This window comes from Terrapene carolina, unplaced genomic scaffold (assembly GCF_002925995.2).
Source record: "Terrapene carolina triunguis isolate 2854851 unplaced genomic scaffold, T_m_triunguis-2.0 Scaffold988, whole genome shotgun sequence".
Taxonomy (NCBI): domain Eukaryota; kingdom Metazoa; phylum Chordata; order Testudines; family Emydidae; genus Terrapene; species Terrapene triunguis.
The window spans coordinates 156,857-171,810 of NW_020665339.1; the positions used below are offsets into that span (position 1 = coordinate 156,857).

The window sequence follows — 14,954 nt, forward strand, 5'->3', positions numbered from 1 at the left end:
ACCACAGCAGCAGAGGACAGAATCTAATCTTAGGAATGACGCGATCCCAAGTATTTTATCTCCTGCTAGCATTGTGAAAGAAATCTCTCTGAACTTCATTACTCCTTTTCCTAAATTTGAAAGGCTTTATGCCATCACCACCACTTACTGACTTGCCTTCAGAACTTCTTTGCTCTCAGAGCCTTTCCTCATAACCTAGATTCTTCAAAGCCACCTTTTGACAATATCACTCATCCAGTGGCCTGGAGATTAGCACTTCAAGCTGTGTTTTTGGTGGAAGTCTAACAAGTGCCTTAAACAGGAGTAATAGTACTTGTCTTGTTCTGGGTTTTCACCTTCTGTTAATACAAACTAGCATCTTGTTTGCCATTTTTTCACTGCAGCTCCGCCACGGCTTGAGGTTTCAATAATTCACCCACAGCCATCAAAAAAATCCTTCCACCATTCACTGCGCTGAGATATCATTCCATTTAGCGCACAGTTTCCTAGCTTCATTGTTTCCATTTTATCAAGAATAACAAAAAAACAACAAACCCCTGTGGTTTGCATACTGGTAAAAGGGTGTCATGAGAAGCAGAATAAGCGAAGTTGTTTGAGCTAATGGCAAAAGATTCTTAAATTTTTCAAAGCAGATAAATTCAAAGACAAGGTAAAACCTGTCTGCTTTTATCTGCAAGCTGGAGAGGTTGTAAGCAGGCTGTTTCTCATTCTGCAGAGGATGAAATATGAATTATCAACTCTTTCTGGTCTCCGTGTTAGAGTTTGTGAGCTGAATCAAGAAGACCACTACAGCACTTAGTTCAAAGGACCTGCGCCTGCTCAGAGTAAAATCAGTGTCGTCATTTTCATTGGCATCAGTGGCAGCAGGGTCAGACCCTGACAGAAATAGGAGATGAGGAGACAAGACAAAATTAATTGTACTAAGTCATTTCACCAAGTTCACCTCCAGTGTCTACATCCTATAGTTCGCTGGTAACAGGGATGTAATAAAAGTATATAATGAATGGTCTACAGAAGGTAGATGAAGAGCTTCTGTTCTCCCTGTCTCATAACACCTGAACAAGGGGATGTTCAGTGAAACTAAAAGGTGGCAGATTCAAATCAATAAAAGGCAGTGCTTTTTCCACATGTGTAGTTAGACTGAGAAACTCACTGCCACTGGAAGTTGTTGAGGCCAAGAATTTAGCTAGATCAAAAAAAGGATTAGGGTTAGGCCAATCTGTTAGAGATCAGGATGAGATCTGATGTCTCCCTCTGCAGGGTCCTTGCACTTTCCTCTGGTGCATCTGGCATTGGCCACTGTCAGAAACTGGCTGCTGGACTAGATGGACTTTGGGTCTGATCCAGGCCCTGTGTTGTCAGAAACGGATGAGATTTCACCATTTCTGCTCTTTCCTGCAGGGCTGAGGAATAACGTTAAAGTGCAGTGTTGGATTTAAAGCCCAGTCCAACCCAAGTTCAGAAATAAGACAACTCTGTAGGGCCTGCATGACCTAAGGAGTGCATGCTTTGAAGGGGGTTGCAGAAGAGTGCCATTCTCTGCCCAGATGGACTGGAGGGGGTGAGTGGGTTTGGGATGATTGTGGCAAAGGAAATGGCCTAGAAAGAAAGAATAGCAAGTCCTTGCCTCCTCCAACTGCACAGTGGAGTAAAGTTTAACAAAAGGAAATAAGCCTTCAGGAGAGGACAGAACATCCTCCTCCCAGGAGAGCCTGTGCCTTGCATAGCTCTAACCACTGGCTGCTACAGACTGGAAAGCACATACTGGCAGAATGACAGAGGGGAGGGGTCTGACAATTGTACCAATCCTGTCGCCACAAGAGTTGCTTCCAAATTGTGATGACCTTAAGTGTGGGGTCAAACTCTGCCCTTTCTTGTACCCCGAATAACATCATTGACTTGGCTGAATTTGGCCCGGGGGTTAGTAAAGTGGAAGGACCGGATTTTCAGCAGTGCTCCACAGCCAGCAACTCCCATTGTTCTCACCTGGGGGTAGGGTGACCAGACAGCAAATGTGAAAAATCGGGACGGGGGTAGGGGTAATAGGAGCCTATATAAGAAAAAAACCCCAAAAATCAGGACTGTCCCTATAAAATTGGGACATCTGGTCACCCTACCTGGGGGAGGAGTGATAGATTCTCCCTTGTACCCTGGGGAGGTGCTGGGTGCTGCGAACCTTAAAAAAATCTGGCCATTTCTTCTGGATGCCTACAAGGAAGCTGCTGGGAGCCAAGCTCTTGAAGATCTAGCCCTAACAATGTACCATATAAATAAAATGAAATGTTTAAAAAACGCCGCTTGCCAGAAGTTGCTGTTCAGTGTATGGGCAGATCTTTTTCTTCTTTTTACTTACTGAATCTTTGAGCGTCTGACACTTACATGACTAATATGTTTCTGAAGGATGAACAGCTGAAATCACATGAAGCTAAGCTGAAGCAAATCTCTACCGAGCTAGCCGAGCATCGTTCCTACCCACCAGACAAGAAACTTAAAGGCAAAGAAGTAGATGACTACAAACTGAAAGACCACTATCTGGAGTTTGAGGTATGTATGGGATGCAGCACTAAATTCGTTGGCTTGGCATCTGCCTTGGAGAGAAGCTCTGGAAATTACAGAACTCCTCATAGAACTAAGAAAAGGAATAACAATACTGTAGTATTTACTACAGCAATAAAGACAGTAATAGTATGCCTGTATTATCAGTGGCGCAAATGCGGGCTCTTTGTTTTTTGCTACTAGTAAACATCCGCAAGACTCTCCCTAACACATTACCTCTCCTTAACACTTAAGATAATTCAAAGCTTAGACCTGGGCAAGCAGTCAGTATGTCAAATATGATGAAAACTGTGCAAGTTGGTCATTATATTCTCAGCTTCCCCTGTGCCTGCAGATACAAATGACGCACACATTTGACACAGTTTGAGAGTTTTGACTGCAGTCACCTGTTACCTCATCAGGCAGGAGGGTCTCAAGAGTTTGGAATTCAGTTCCTGCCTCTGACACAGACTTCTTGTGTGACCTTGGGCAAGTCACTTAGCCTCTCTGTGCCTCAGTTCCCCCTCTGTAAAATGAGGAATAATAATGTTTCCTTTCTCCCTTTGTATTTCCTGTCTCTTTAGTTTATTAGCCCCCATGGGCAGGCAGAGTGCCTAGTTCAGTGGGGCCCCAATCTTAGTTGGGACCTCTGGATGCTGCCGTAATATAAATAATGGTAATAATCAGTCATTTGTGTATTCAGAGGAGAAACAGCCATTCTAAACTTAGTACCAGCCACTCAGTGCACATGCACCCACTGCACCATCAGAACTCTTGGCACTGTGCACAGGTGACTAACAGGTAAAGCAGAGAGGGAAGAGGATAAAATACAGGTAATGGAATATGGTGTTGAAAGTTAGACTGCAGCCATGAGAATCGTGTCCCCGTCTGTTTCTGGCTTGGTGAGTTTATATTGTTCTCTTTCTGTGCCTGTTTATATTTAGCAAGTTTTAGCAGTGAGGCGTGGAAAGAAATGGCCATGTGCATCGGTACACGTCACCAGCGGCCCACCACACGTTTAACTGTCAGCAGGGCTGTCGCTTCTCCCCAGTTCCAAACCATGCGCTCGGCTCTTCAAGGAGGTTTATTTGCACAACAGAGGTTATCAGACAAGCAGAACACAGTCTTAACTCAATCCTCAGTGACAGGCTTTAGGGCCACTCCTCCAAGGGGTCTCCAGCCCTCCAGCTCCTGCAAGCTTCCTAGCCTTGGCCAGCTCTGCTCCCCTCCTGGAGCAGCAGTCACAGGGCTGTTCCCCTGAGCCCTCAGCCCTTTGCTCCCGGGACCCACCGCAGGCCCTAGCTCCACTCCAGTGTGACTTCCCTCTGAGGCTCCTCCGCCTGGCTCATCCCTCCCTCCCCAGCTGCCTACTAGCTGCCCTTTATAGGCCCAGGGGTGATCCAGCCCTCTTTTAATTGGCTGGATTGGGCTCCAGTCCAGGGAGCTGGGTTTAGTCTATCCACAGGGACCAGCTATCCTGTGATAACAAATAATGTCCTCTTTCTTAGAGAGAACCTCAAATGAAAATTGAATCCTGCAGAGCGAATAGATATGAAGAAAGCTGCCGAAGGTGCCTATGTAAATAGCTCTGAGGTTACACCTACTTTCACCATGTGGGAGAGAAGGTGTTTTTAACGTGCTAATCTGTGAAGCGGGGCTACTTTCATGCTTGTCACAGCTTTCACAGAATGCATAAAATTGGTGGTTGGCTGTAGAAAGCGTACGATAGCTGTGAAAAAACAGCAATTGAAATCTGCCTCCGGTTTTTCCATCATTTGGAGCAAAGCCTGGAGGAGCGAATGTGAGTGAGCGACTGACCTTGCTGAGGTAGGGCGAGAATGCAGGGAGTGCTCTCAAGCCAAGCCTGCAGACCAGGCCACTGAAAGCAGCAGAAGGGAAAAATTAAATACAGAAACTTAGTGAAAAAAGGCCTGATTCGCCCAAAGGAAATGGCACGGCTCCCAAAGGGAGGGAGAAGGCCAGATTCCCCTTCTCGTAAGCTCTTGTCATTTCTTTTCCTTCAGCTACCTGTGCTTCCCCCATTCTTGCTCTCTGCAGAAAACAGTACTGCTAACAAAGTAGTTTCTCCTTTCTGCTATGTACTGAACCATCTTTGGCTTTGAATGAGGCAGTGTATGCGCATCAGAGGCGGCAGGGGCTGTGCTGTGTGACTGCCTCACTGAAGACTGCCCTGTAATCCACATGCACCAGGGGACAGAGATACAGTTGTGTGAGCATTTAGACTTTTAAATATTTTCCTTTGCAACTTTAACGTTCTTATTTTCTTGATGAGGTTTCCTACGGTGGTTTTTTTAACTAGTCCATGTTATTTCCATCAGCTGAGGATCTGGCCCCATATGGCCTCTCATCATTGTAAAAGAGAGCATGTTTACAGTTTAACTTTAAAGAAAGCCTTTATTTGTACTTTGTTTAAATTGAGGCTGAGGACAGACAGCAGCAGTGGAATTCTGGCCCCGTTGAAGTCAATGGCAAAACTCCCATCGACTTCAGTTGAGGCAGGAATCCAGCCCAGGGTTTTCTTTCTGTTGTTACCATTGGCTTAGGTTTGTGTTTATTTTAATCATTTGAGCCACACAGAGCGAATGCAGTTCTGCTCATTGATAAATGTTATGATGAGCCAGCACTTGCAGCAATAACTATTTCCTCCTCTTGCCAACCTGTCCATTCATTATGCAGTGAAGCATGGCACATCATCAGAATTCTGCTCATTGGTTCTTGTTTGAGTGACAGGTGATACCGCTTTCTTTTATTTGTCTCTGCAGCGCTGTGCTGGACCTCCTGATATGGAACTGATCCGACTGGTTTTTTCCTCATTTCATTTTTAAGCAGATTTCTCTTGTGATCATTCTCAGTAAGATTTTGTTTCTCAAAGGACTTTTTGGAAACCTGGTCACGTTCTTTCATCTTTTGTCCTCTTCAAAGCAGTTCCCAATACTTTTAACTATTTTGCATTCAAATTATTATTATTATTGCTTGAATTTTATTATTTTATTATAAATGGAAAGAATTCTCTTTAAACATTTTTGCTCAGTCAGGAACATAATTTAGCAACTGTTTTATTACTTTGAAAAATGGATTAATAATCAGTAGAAGTGTGGGGTTCCTTCCCCCCCCCCCTCCACTGTGATCACCTTAATTCCAATTCCTACACGGACATTAATGGCTGCTGAGGGATGGATTGCCACTTTCCCATCACCAGCCGTACTGGCTAACTTTGCTAAACTCCTGCAGGCAAATTCCTATGACTGACTATTTGTGCCTGTTGATTGCTGTGGCATTGTGTGAGGTGCCGTATGGTTGTGACTTGCAAAGCAACAATTGCTCTGTAATAAAGGGAAACACCCTAGTCCAGATACGGAACAAATTAGGATTGGGTGCTTTTGCTGTACATAAAAACATTGGTGCCTGAACAGGGAGCAGAGTCCGGTAGACCTCAGGCTATCAGGAGGAGCTTCCCCATTCTGTTTTCCGAACACTGGACTAGCAGAATATCCTCTTGGAGGCAAAGCGGGGTAGAGCTGCCCTGGAGAAGGCTAACGTTCGGCTGGCCCACCCACCCACTCTCTGTGGGAGAGCCACACATAGAGCATACCGGTGTGATTCTGTGCACGCTGTGTGATCCAGGGTTTAATATCTAGGGTAACACGGGCTGGGACAGGGGGAGCAGAACCTGTGGTGGCCAGGCTGATTGTGGCCACAGAAGTTTGGGGAGTTCTGAGGACAGTGGCAAATCTTAGCAGAAAGATTTTCGCAGTGCCTTTGGACCACTGGTTTTCAACCTACGGTCTGCAGCCCCCTGGGGGTCCACAGACTATGTCTAAGATTCCCAAAGGGGTCCGCAGCTCCATTCAAAATTATTTTAGGGGTTCGCAAATGAAGAAAGGTTGAAAACGGCTGCTTTGGACCGTCCCGCCATGCGTACGCACGCTGAGTAATGCCCTGCTGTGTGAGTAGCCCTGTTTGCTTTAATTAGGGCTATTTGTGCAGCAGGAAGGTACAGCTCAGCATGCCCTGCATGGCTATTCAGAAACTGCCACCCATCAGTTATGTAAATCTCCCTGCACTCTTATTGGCTGAGGGCCATTAGGTACAGAGCAAAGATTTGCCTGGTTGAGGAATAAACGTTGGCAATTGTACAACATCCCTGGGCTCTGGCTGGCTCAGACAATTTCTGTGTGGTGTAATTTATATTAGCCACCATTGTTCACATACATATTAGACTCCTAGATTTCAAGGGGCCAGTCTGATGATCCAGGCGGACCTCCTGCCTGTCACAGCCCAGAGAAGTTCACCCACGCTGATCCATTCCTTTGTTCCTTTTCCAGAAAATCCGCTATGAGATTTATGTTGCCCTACTGAAAGAAGGGGGGAAGGAGCTGCTGAGTAGTGGAGAAAATGATGGGCCAGGACTGAAGAAATCCCATTCGAGTCCCTCATTAAATCAGGAGTCTCCAGTTACTGTCAAGGTGAAGCGAAACATCTCCGAGAGGAAGGACTACAGACCAGAAACACCCAGCATCAAGCAGAAGGTCACTTAGACTGCATGAGACCGCTGTAGAAACAGCCATGCAGCAAAATACCATTGGTCAAAAATTTCCTTTGCTAACCTGTCTTTGACAAAAACAAACCAATGCATCTGCCTGAATGGGGTGGTAGTGACATTTTCTATTGTATATTTTGTTGTTTCTGTACAGATTGTGGGAGATGTCTTGACTCCTGATTTGCTTTGCCTTGTTAATTTATCATCTAGCCATTGAAGCACCTCTTTTTTTTTTTAAAGGGGTGGGAGTGGGACTCCCTGATTTATTGCACGTCTCCTCCCCTTCTCTCCTCTCTCATTGGCACGTGACTTTCATCTCAAGTCACCTGTGACCTTTCTCGTTGCAGTGGGAAAAGTAACTGGACAAGCACTGCAGCATAGTGAGTGCTAGCTGCAGTGACGAGAAATGAATTGTTGCTCAGTTGCAAAGATGGAGCTGACCGCTCCCTGCAAGTTAGTTAAATTCTGATGCTGCAACTGGAGATCTCCCAATGATGTGAAACATGCTGGTACTTGTGCTGCAGTGATAGGAGCCGTATAAACAGATAGGGTACTGGATTGTATTAACTCTGGACCCACACAGACCAAGGGACTAAACAATGAAAATCACCGGGAATGCTGGGCATACAGAATTAGAACAGGTTTTTCAAAGTGAAGACTCTTTGGGGGAGCAGAAGGGGGTGCCCAAAGCCATGTCTCTCTTGATGATTGATCCAGCCAAAATGAATTTTATTTTTCCATTTCACTATGCAATAGATTGTTGTAGATGACAACTGCTGGCTGCGTGTTTTAGTAGAAAAGGGAATCCCATGTGTTTCTCAACAATACACTCTCACACCGCTGCCATATAGAGTCTTAATATGCATTGTTCATCTGCAGTTTCCCTCCAGAATTTTGATTTCCTTTTTAGTAGGCGCAGGTATTCTGCAGTCTCTCTGATATCAATGGAGGTGTTCTCCTGTTCTCTTCTGAAAGGAATTCTGTTAAACTATCCCTTGAATTTTTCACAAGTATTTAGAAAGAACATGTTGGAACAGAAGTCCTGGTGACTCAGAGACTTAATGGAATAGAGACTCTTTGGTCTCAAAGCCAGAATCTGACCCCATTTCAGTTGCTCTGTCCATGGCAGTCACACCGATGTGCCATAGGGACAGCAAAACCTGCCCCCTGTGGAGTCTTCCTGTAATAGCAACTCCTGACCTCTATATAAGAACATGGCCCGGGGGAAAAGGGACTTGACCAGGGTGTCTGTATACCTCAGCCTTCCCCAGCTGCTGGAATGGCCCTTTTGGGCTGCAGGCAGCCAGGTGTAACTTAAAGCAGCCCTGAGGTTGCCTTAACTTACGCCAAGGGCCAGGATCCGGAGAGCGTGAAGGTGACTAAGAGACACCTTTGCTTCTTCCCAGTGCCCGCCCATCTTGTGCTTACTGCAGTTCAGCTCGTCTGGGGGATCTAATCCTTAATGTGCAAAGACAGCCCAGGTCAATATAAACTGCAGTAGGTGGCCTCAAAGAAATGTCTAGACAGCTCAGGAGCAGAGCTCCTCGCGACAGAGGGTATACCTGTGGGCAGGCTCAGGTGAGAGGCCAATGACGCATTGGTCATGGACGTTAAAACCATTCTGGACTACTAAACTACCAGACTAGTAGGCAGTAGAGGGAGCAATCCAGTAAGATAAGGACCTTGCAGAGAAGCTAAATGATTTCTCTATACCAGCCTCCACCACAAAGAACAACCATGAGATGCACACCCCAGAGCTCTAGACTGTAATACCCATGCTGTGCTGTCAGAGATCGTAGCATTGAAAGAGGAGGTGGTGCACCAAATTGATCATTTAGGATGCAGTCACTCACGAGGACCAGATGGTATTGAATCCAAGAGTTCCAATGTGACTTATGAATGGAGTGGCTGAGCTGCTCACAAAAATTTGTAATCTGTCATCGTACTAGAAGTCTAGAGGATAGCCAGTGCCTGACCCCATTTTAAAAATGACCCGGAGTGACTGCGATTCACGGAGCTGTGAGGAGGGCTGGTCAACATTTTCCAACGTTTGGATTTGTTTTTTAAAAATTACGTTTTGCTTAAAGTTTACCTTGAAGAGAAACTTTCCTGAATTAGGGTCAAAGTTATGTGCTTGAGCAGCATGCTGGGAAGTGTCATTCACTGTAGACAAGGGCCGGGGTAATACACATTGGAAGAAATAATTTGAACTACTCATTGAGGGGTAGTAGATTAGCCACTCAGGAGAAAGGCCTAGGCATCCTGCAGCTGTTCATTGTACAGCAATAGTAAAAAAAAAAAATAAAGGCAGTAAACAAGAGGTTGAGTTGTACTGAGACAGAGAGAGAGAGAGCGCGAATACCGGGATTGCTAAATGCCATTACATAGGGAGTCCTGCAACCATTTCACATCAGTTCCTCACAGTAACAGTACAGCAGAAACAGAAATGGTCCAGAGAAGTCACAATTTGATCCCTGCTCCACTCCCAGCACAGTGCACCTCTACTCTGGCCTTACTCAAGGTATCCATGTACTTGTGTTTACAAATAGAGTGCAGTGGTTTAAAAGGCAAAGAGGTGACAATTGCAAATGTTTGCGTTGGCTTTTAAGATGTTCTGGCTGCCCCTGGATTGTGTTTGAATTGTTGCTCTCCCAGTCACAAGCTGAAGTTCTCCCATATAATATCTTTCTCAATCTACGCAGATACTGGATAATTCATGCTCACCACTAGGGAACTCCTTGCAGATGAGTGAATTTCATGCAGTTTGAAAAGTCTGACACAGTGAATCACAAAATTCATTTTATTTATTTTGTCAAATGCAGTTTAGTTTTAATTATTTATTACGCTACTACAGAGTGTACTTGTACTTGGATTGTGGTATATTTTGTAAAACGTATCCGGTCTTAGTAAAATGCAATTTCACTGCAGCTTTCAGCTGTTAAATATTCACTGAGCGCCACCTGCTTTTTGTGAGAGTTCTGAGGTGTGCAGATTAGTGATCTGAGAATTTGTGAGGTTTTAGTATCAGCTGAAATTCCCACTGCTGGCTGTGTCACTTTACAGCTGACCTGTGTCGCCGTCTCCTTTGATATGTTTTACTAAACAAGTAAAGAGAAAACACAAAGGCAGATCCTGCTGCCATTGAAGTAAGTGGCAAAACTCCACAGACCTCACTGAGCAGGATCAGAGTGCTGACCAGTATTGCAGTTTGGTTTGCTTTTAACATTACAGTGTAGCAGAGAGGGTGGGCCAGATTCTCAGAAGGTGTAAATCAGCATTGAAGAGACTGGAGCTATGCCATTTGACCCCCAACCCTTCTCCCCTCCCCCCGAGAATCTAGCCCGTTATGTGTTGCACATTATTTTCAAAGTACCTTGCTTTCAAGCTCCTGGGTATTTGCTTTTAGCAGAGAAGATAAATATGTGATTATACTATATAGGTGCTTGACAGCAGCCCTTGGCTGCTGTCAAGAAGCAGTGCAGCTCAAGAGGGACAAGGGTGTAAAGGTGACTTTTTAAAGCCACTTTTGTGTTTCTTTTGTCTTGGGCCCACTCTATGCCAGGCTGCTCTTCCGGTGCAAGTTAGAGCAGCCTAAAGGCTGCTGTAAATTGCACTAGCTGCCCAGTACTTCCAAGGGAAAATATGGCAACCAGGAATCATCGGGGGGTAGGGAACCTCCAGACACACAACCTTTTCCCAGTCATTCCCCCGGTGCTGGCCACAGGGAGGGGATATGACATAGGAGCCACTGTGGTGCCTCCGGCTATATCGCCCGAGGATTCCTCCACAGTGAGGTGATTGTGACGTCCGTGATCGGTTACCGTGGCTTTAGGGCACTGGCCCAGTGCAGGTCTAGATTGGATCTGAACGGGAGGTCCCCTTCTGATAACAAGTAGCTCAGAGTGGCTGAGAATGTCAGCATCCATGCAGGGTGCTTTGGTTGTCACTCTGTAGTCAGAACTTTCATGATTAACCCTTTGCACTCCCCTCCAAGGAGCTACCCTGATCTGTACAGAGAGGTGCCATGCTGTGCTCTTTGGGTTTGCTCTCGCTTACTCGAAGGGCAACGTGTAGGGGACTCCCAAATCCTGGGCATTTCAGCATGTGCAGTTCCTGTTGCCCCATGAGGCCTCCACCTCCCTTGCTTTCATGCAGACTTTTCCCCTGCAGATTCTAATCCTGATGCTGTACCTCAGGCCAGTCTCCCACCGAGGCATTGGGATCGCTGCATGAGGGTGTCGGGATTGGGCCCGTGGCAGCTCTGCAGCATTGCAGCTCATTGGGTGCACTCCAGGGGCTGGTGGGGGAGGGGGAGGCACCTGCTGGGTCCCGTCTGCCAGCGGACAGCTGCAAAAATCCCATGGGCATTAGGCCCCAGCAGGATCCTGGGTCTCTTCCTTCCTGCTGAGGCTCCCACCCCTTCTCTTCCTCTATCCATCCAACCTGAGAACAGCTGTTCCCCGTCCACCCCACACACAGGCGGCTGGCTAGGCTCCAGGGAAGGGGAGCTGCTCCACAGCCCCTTGGAGCAGAACTTCCCACCCTCCAGCATTGGTGGGGGGGGGGGGGAGAAAGGAGGGAACAAGGACAGAGAAGCAAAACGGGCCAAATATTATCCCAGAACCCGAATCCCACAGTCCTTTGCAAATGGAAAGGATTCTTGGGTTTGGTGCATGGGATGATTCTGTAGGCCATGGCTGAGAATTGCTGGGGGGGGGGGGGGGGGGGGGGTGTGTGTGTGTGTGTGTGTGTGTGTGTGAGAGAGAGAGAGAGAGAGAGAGAGAGATTCCTCCATCCAGGCCTGCAACCTTTTAGACCAGTTTGTACATTGTTACCTCAGTTGTTGTCAGTAGGTGGGTAACTCAGTCAACTGAGGAATAATGTAGCTGAGCTGTTGGGACTGTTGTTTCATTGAAACTTAGATTCAAACTATTTTTCATTATTCTTGATAGTTTGGAATTTGTTAAAAGAATTTTCCAAGGTTAAAATAATTTTCCACAGTGTTTCCTCCTCCTTTGAGCTGTGTCCCTGGGAACGCTCCATTTGAGGGGTGCATGTGCCCCTTGCGCCTTCGGGTGGAGATTTTTGGCAGCAGTGATCATATGGTCCACACATGCACCCTTGCTATCCTCATGCCCCGTGCTGAGGGTAATATGGGCTTGTGACAGACGAACCGCTCTTTGTTCCTTCTCGACCACCTGGCCAGAGCGGAGTGTTCGTAGTGCTAGCCGTTATGGGCTTTTCACTTCATGCCCTTGTTTGCTGGGTGCGGTGTGTTCGGGTTCAAGATCACGGAGACACTCTAGAGAGTAAAAGACACGAAGGCCACTGCTAAACCTCTGGGATGTTGCACGGGCATGTTACGGTCAGAAGGGGGAGACGTTTTTCTCTCTAGAGCAGCAGAGACTCTGTGTTCATATTCTGCAGCCCCATAATCTGCTTTGGACTTTTGACCATAGTTAACGTCTCTTGGTTTCTCCTTGTGTCCTATCATGGTGCACTTGTCTGCCACCTCAGTGCATCGCCTGCCAGTGGATGGTTCTGCTGGTCTCTCTCCTTCCATGGTGAGGCCCCAGGCTGGTGGTGGCAAAGTTGATGAACTCTCCTGTTGAGCCCTGGGTGGTGTGCTCATTCTGTCTGCAACGAAAGGCTGCCTTTTCAATCACAATTACATCTGTGAGGAGGGTGGCTGAGTCCCAGGCTCCGGGGGCTCTTCCTCCTTTCCCTGTACTCCACACAGACAAAGCTATCCTGCGGCCTCATTCCAGAGTTAGAGCGAAGAAGGTGTTTCCCCTGAAAGACGCTTAATCTCCCAGGTTCTCGTCCCAAAGCCTCACGCTTACCCAGGGGCACATACAGCCCATGCTGTCGAGAGGGCTTGGAGATTTTATTTTGTTAGGCAGTTAGGAAGCAGAGAGGCATTTTGTGACTTTGGGGGATCAGTGTGAATGGGATGCCATTTCCACTCAGTGCCTGTCTAAGCAGATACGCCTGTGCCTTGAGACATATTAGCCAGGTTATCCGAACATGAGCTCTTGGAGCTGTTTTTCTGAGCATTGATGACTTGCTTGGCAGTATTTCCTTCAGAGAAATCTACCGGGCTGCTGCCTGCATAAACATTCACCCAGTGCCAGTCTCTCCGCTTGGCATCTACACAGCATGCTGGCTGTGGTAGGGCAGTTCTGAAGCCCGGGTGTAACTCTCTGAACAAGCCCTGGGCTCAACTAGGATTCTTCAGCCCACACTCCTGGACTTGTTCAGCTCTCTTCACGACCCCAAATGGGAATATGAAGCGGCCTAGAGACGAAAAGGAGCTATTTCCATGGTAGTTCATGCTGAACATTTTGCTTCTGCCTATTCACACTCCCTGCCTACCTTCCCTTTTGCCTTGGAGTTCTTAGGGTGTTTGAAAAGACGCTCAAGGAGCCAAAGCTCCTGTTACTGTGCTAAATAGCCATTTATGGCCCAGGGGAAAGGGCACTGGATGGAGACTCAGGAGACCTGGAGTCCATCCCTGGCTCTGCTACTGGCCTGCTGAGTGACCTTGGGCAAGTCACTTCACTGCTCGGTGCCTCCATTTCCCCATCTGCAAAACAGGGATAATGATACTGGCCCCTTTGTAAAGCGCTTTGAGCTGTACAGGTGGAAAGAGCAGTTTAAGAGCTAGGTTTTATAATTCCCTGACTCTTTTTTCTTTTTCCAGCACAATACAATGCTTCTTATTCAATGCTGTGAGTTAATAAGAGCAAGGTGGTATGGGGAAACCTTGCTTAATGCAGGCGAATGATTCTGACACCTATTGCAAATGACTGAATGTTGCTCATTAGCATGGGAACAAATAATGGAATAAGTAAGGCTCATGCACCATAAAATGTAACTTGTTCATTTATTTTGTTGACGGCACTGAGGTTTAGCTTTGATTATTTATTATAACACTCCATAGATTAGCAGTAGATGTGGGTTGGAGCTTTCTGAAGTGCTCAATGTTGTCCTTTCTCTGCTCCCACTGTCTATGGGAGCAGGAATAGGCCAACACTGAGTGATTGGGAAAATCCCACCTGTAAAGTTAGTATATTTGGTAAAAATAGTAAATTATTAATAATCACACACACCCCATGGCATCTACTCTTCCATGTCTACTGAGAGGTGGGTAGACAGAGAACAACATTTTATTTGTACGGTGTATAAAGCGTGGGACTTAGCAACGTGAGGATTAATTATGTTCTAAGGGTGTAATAAAAAGACGAAAAAAAGGGCAGCATTTTCATCTTGCCTAATCCATTGTTAATTAGTAGTAGCTTGCTGGAGATACGCCAGTTTTACTGATAACATAAGGGAGATCCGAACCAGGCCTTTTATTGGGCAAATTTCAAAAAAGTAGGCAAGATTATCAGTTCTGCAATGGGCCAAATGAAAGCCTGGTGTAACTCCATAGCATTCAGCCAAGTTACAGCAAAGATTCATTCATCTGCTCTGATGACACCACCTGCTGAAAAAAGGATGATTCTTGAAATCCAGCCTGCATCACTTTAAAAATGAGGAAAGACTTTCAAAAGGGCCTAAACACAAAGCTCCATTGACTTTCAGTCCTAAATCACTTACACACGTTTGAAAATCCCACTCAGAGTCCAATAAACTTCCAAAAAACGATAGGCTGGAAACTCAACCGGTTTGTATTTGTGTGGGTTTCGTTGCAATTAGAACATCTCACTTAGGGTGGGCTGGTGGCGCTGTGTAACTTGACTAAATCCAGTGTCTTGGATACAGAACAAGAATTTCTTGGCAGCTTTTAAGTTTGGGAAATACTGCTCATCTCACGAAGTTAAAGTAACTGTACAGTACCTGTTGAGTGTGTTTA

At 46.2% G+C, this 14,954-nt stretch overlaps 1 protein-coding gene across 1 annotated transcript in view; it reads left to right on the forward strand.

Moving 5' to 3' along the window:
- Nucleotides 1-10,023, forward strand: part of PSD3 (pleckstrin and Sec7 domain containing 3) — a 147,549-nt gene extending 137,526 nt beyond the window's left edge. Inside the window, exons 15-16 of the mRNA XM_026661268.2 lie at nucleotides 2,401-2,544; nucleotides 6,882-10,023. Of these exons, the coding sequence (XP_026517053.2) occupies nucleotides 2,401-2,544; nucleotides 6,882-7,094 (357 nt within the window). The 3' untranslated portion in view covers nucleotides 7,095-10,023. The remainder of the gene's footprint in view (nucleotides 1-2,400; nucleotides 2,545-6,881) is intronic.
- Nucleotides 10,024-14,954: the final 4,931 nt, after the last annotated feature.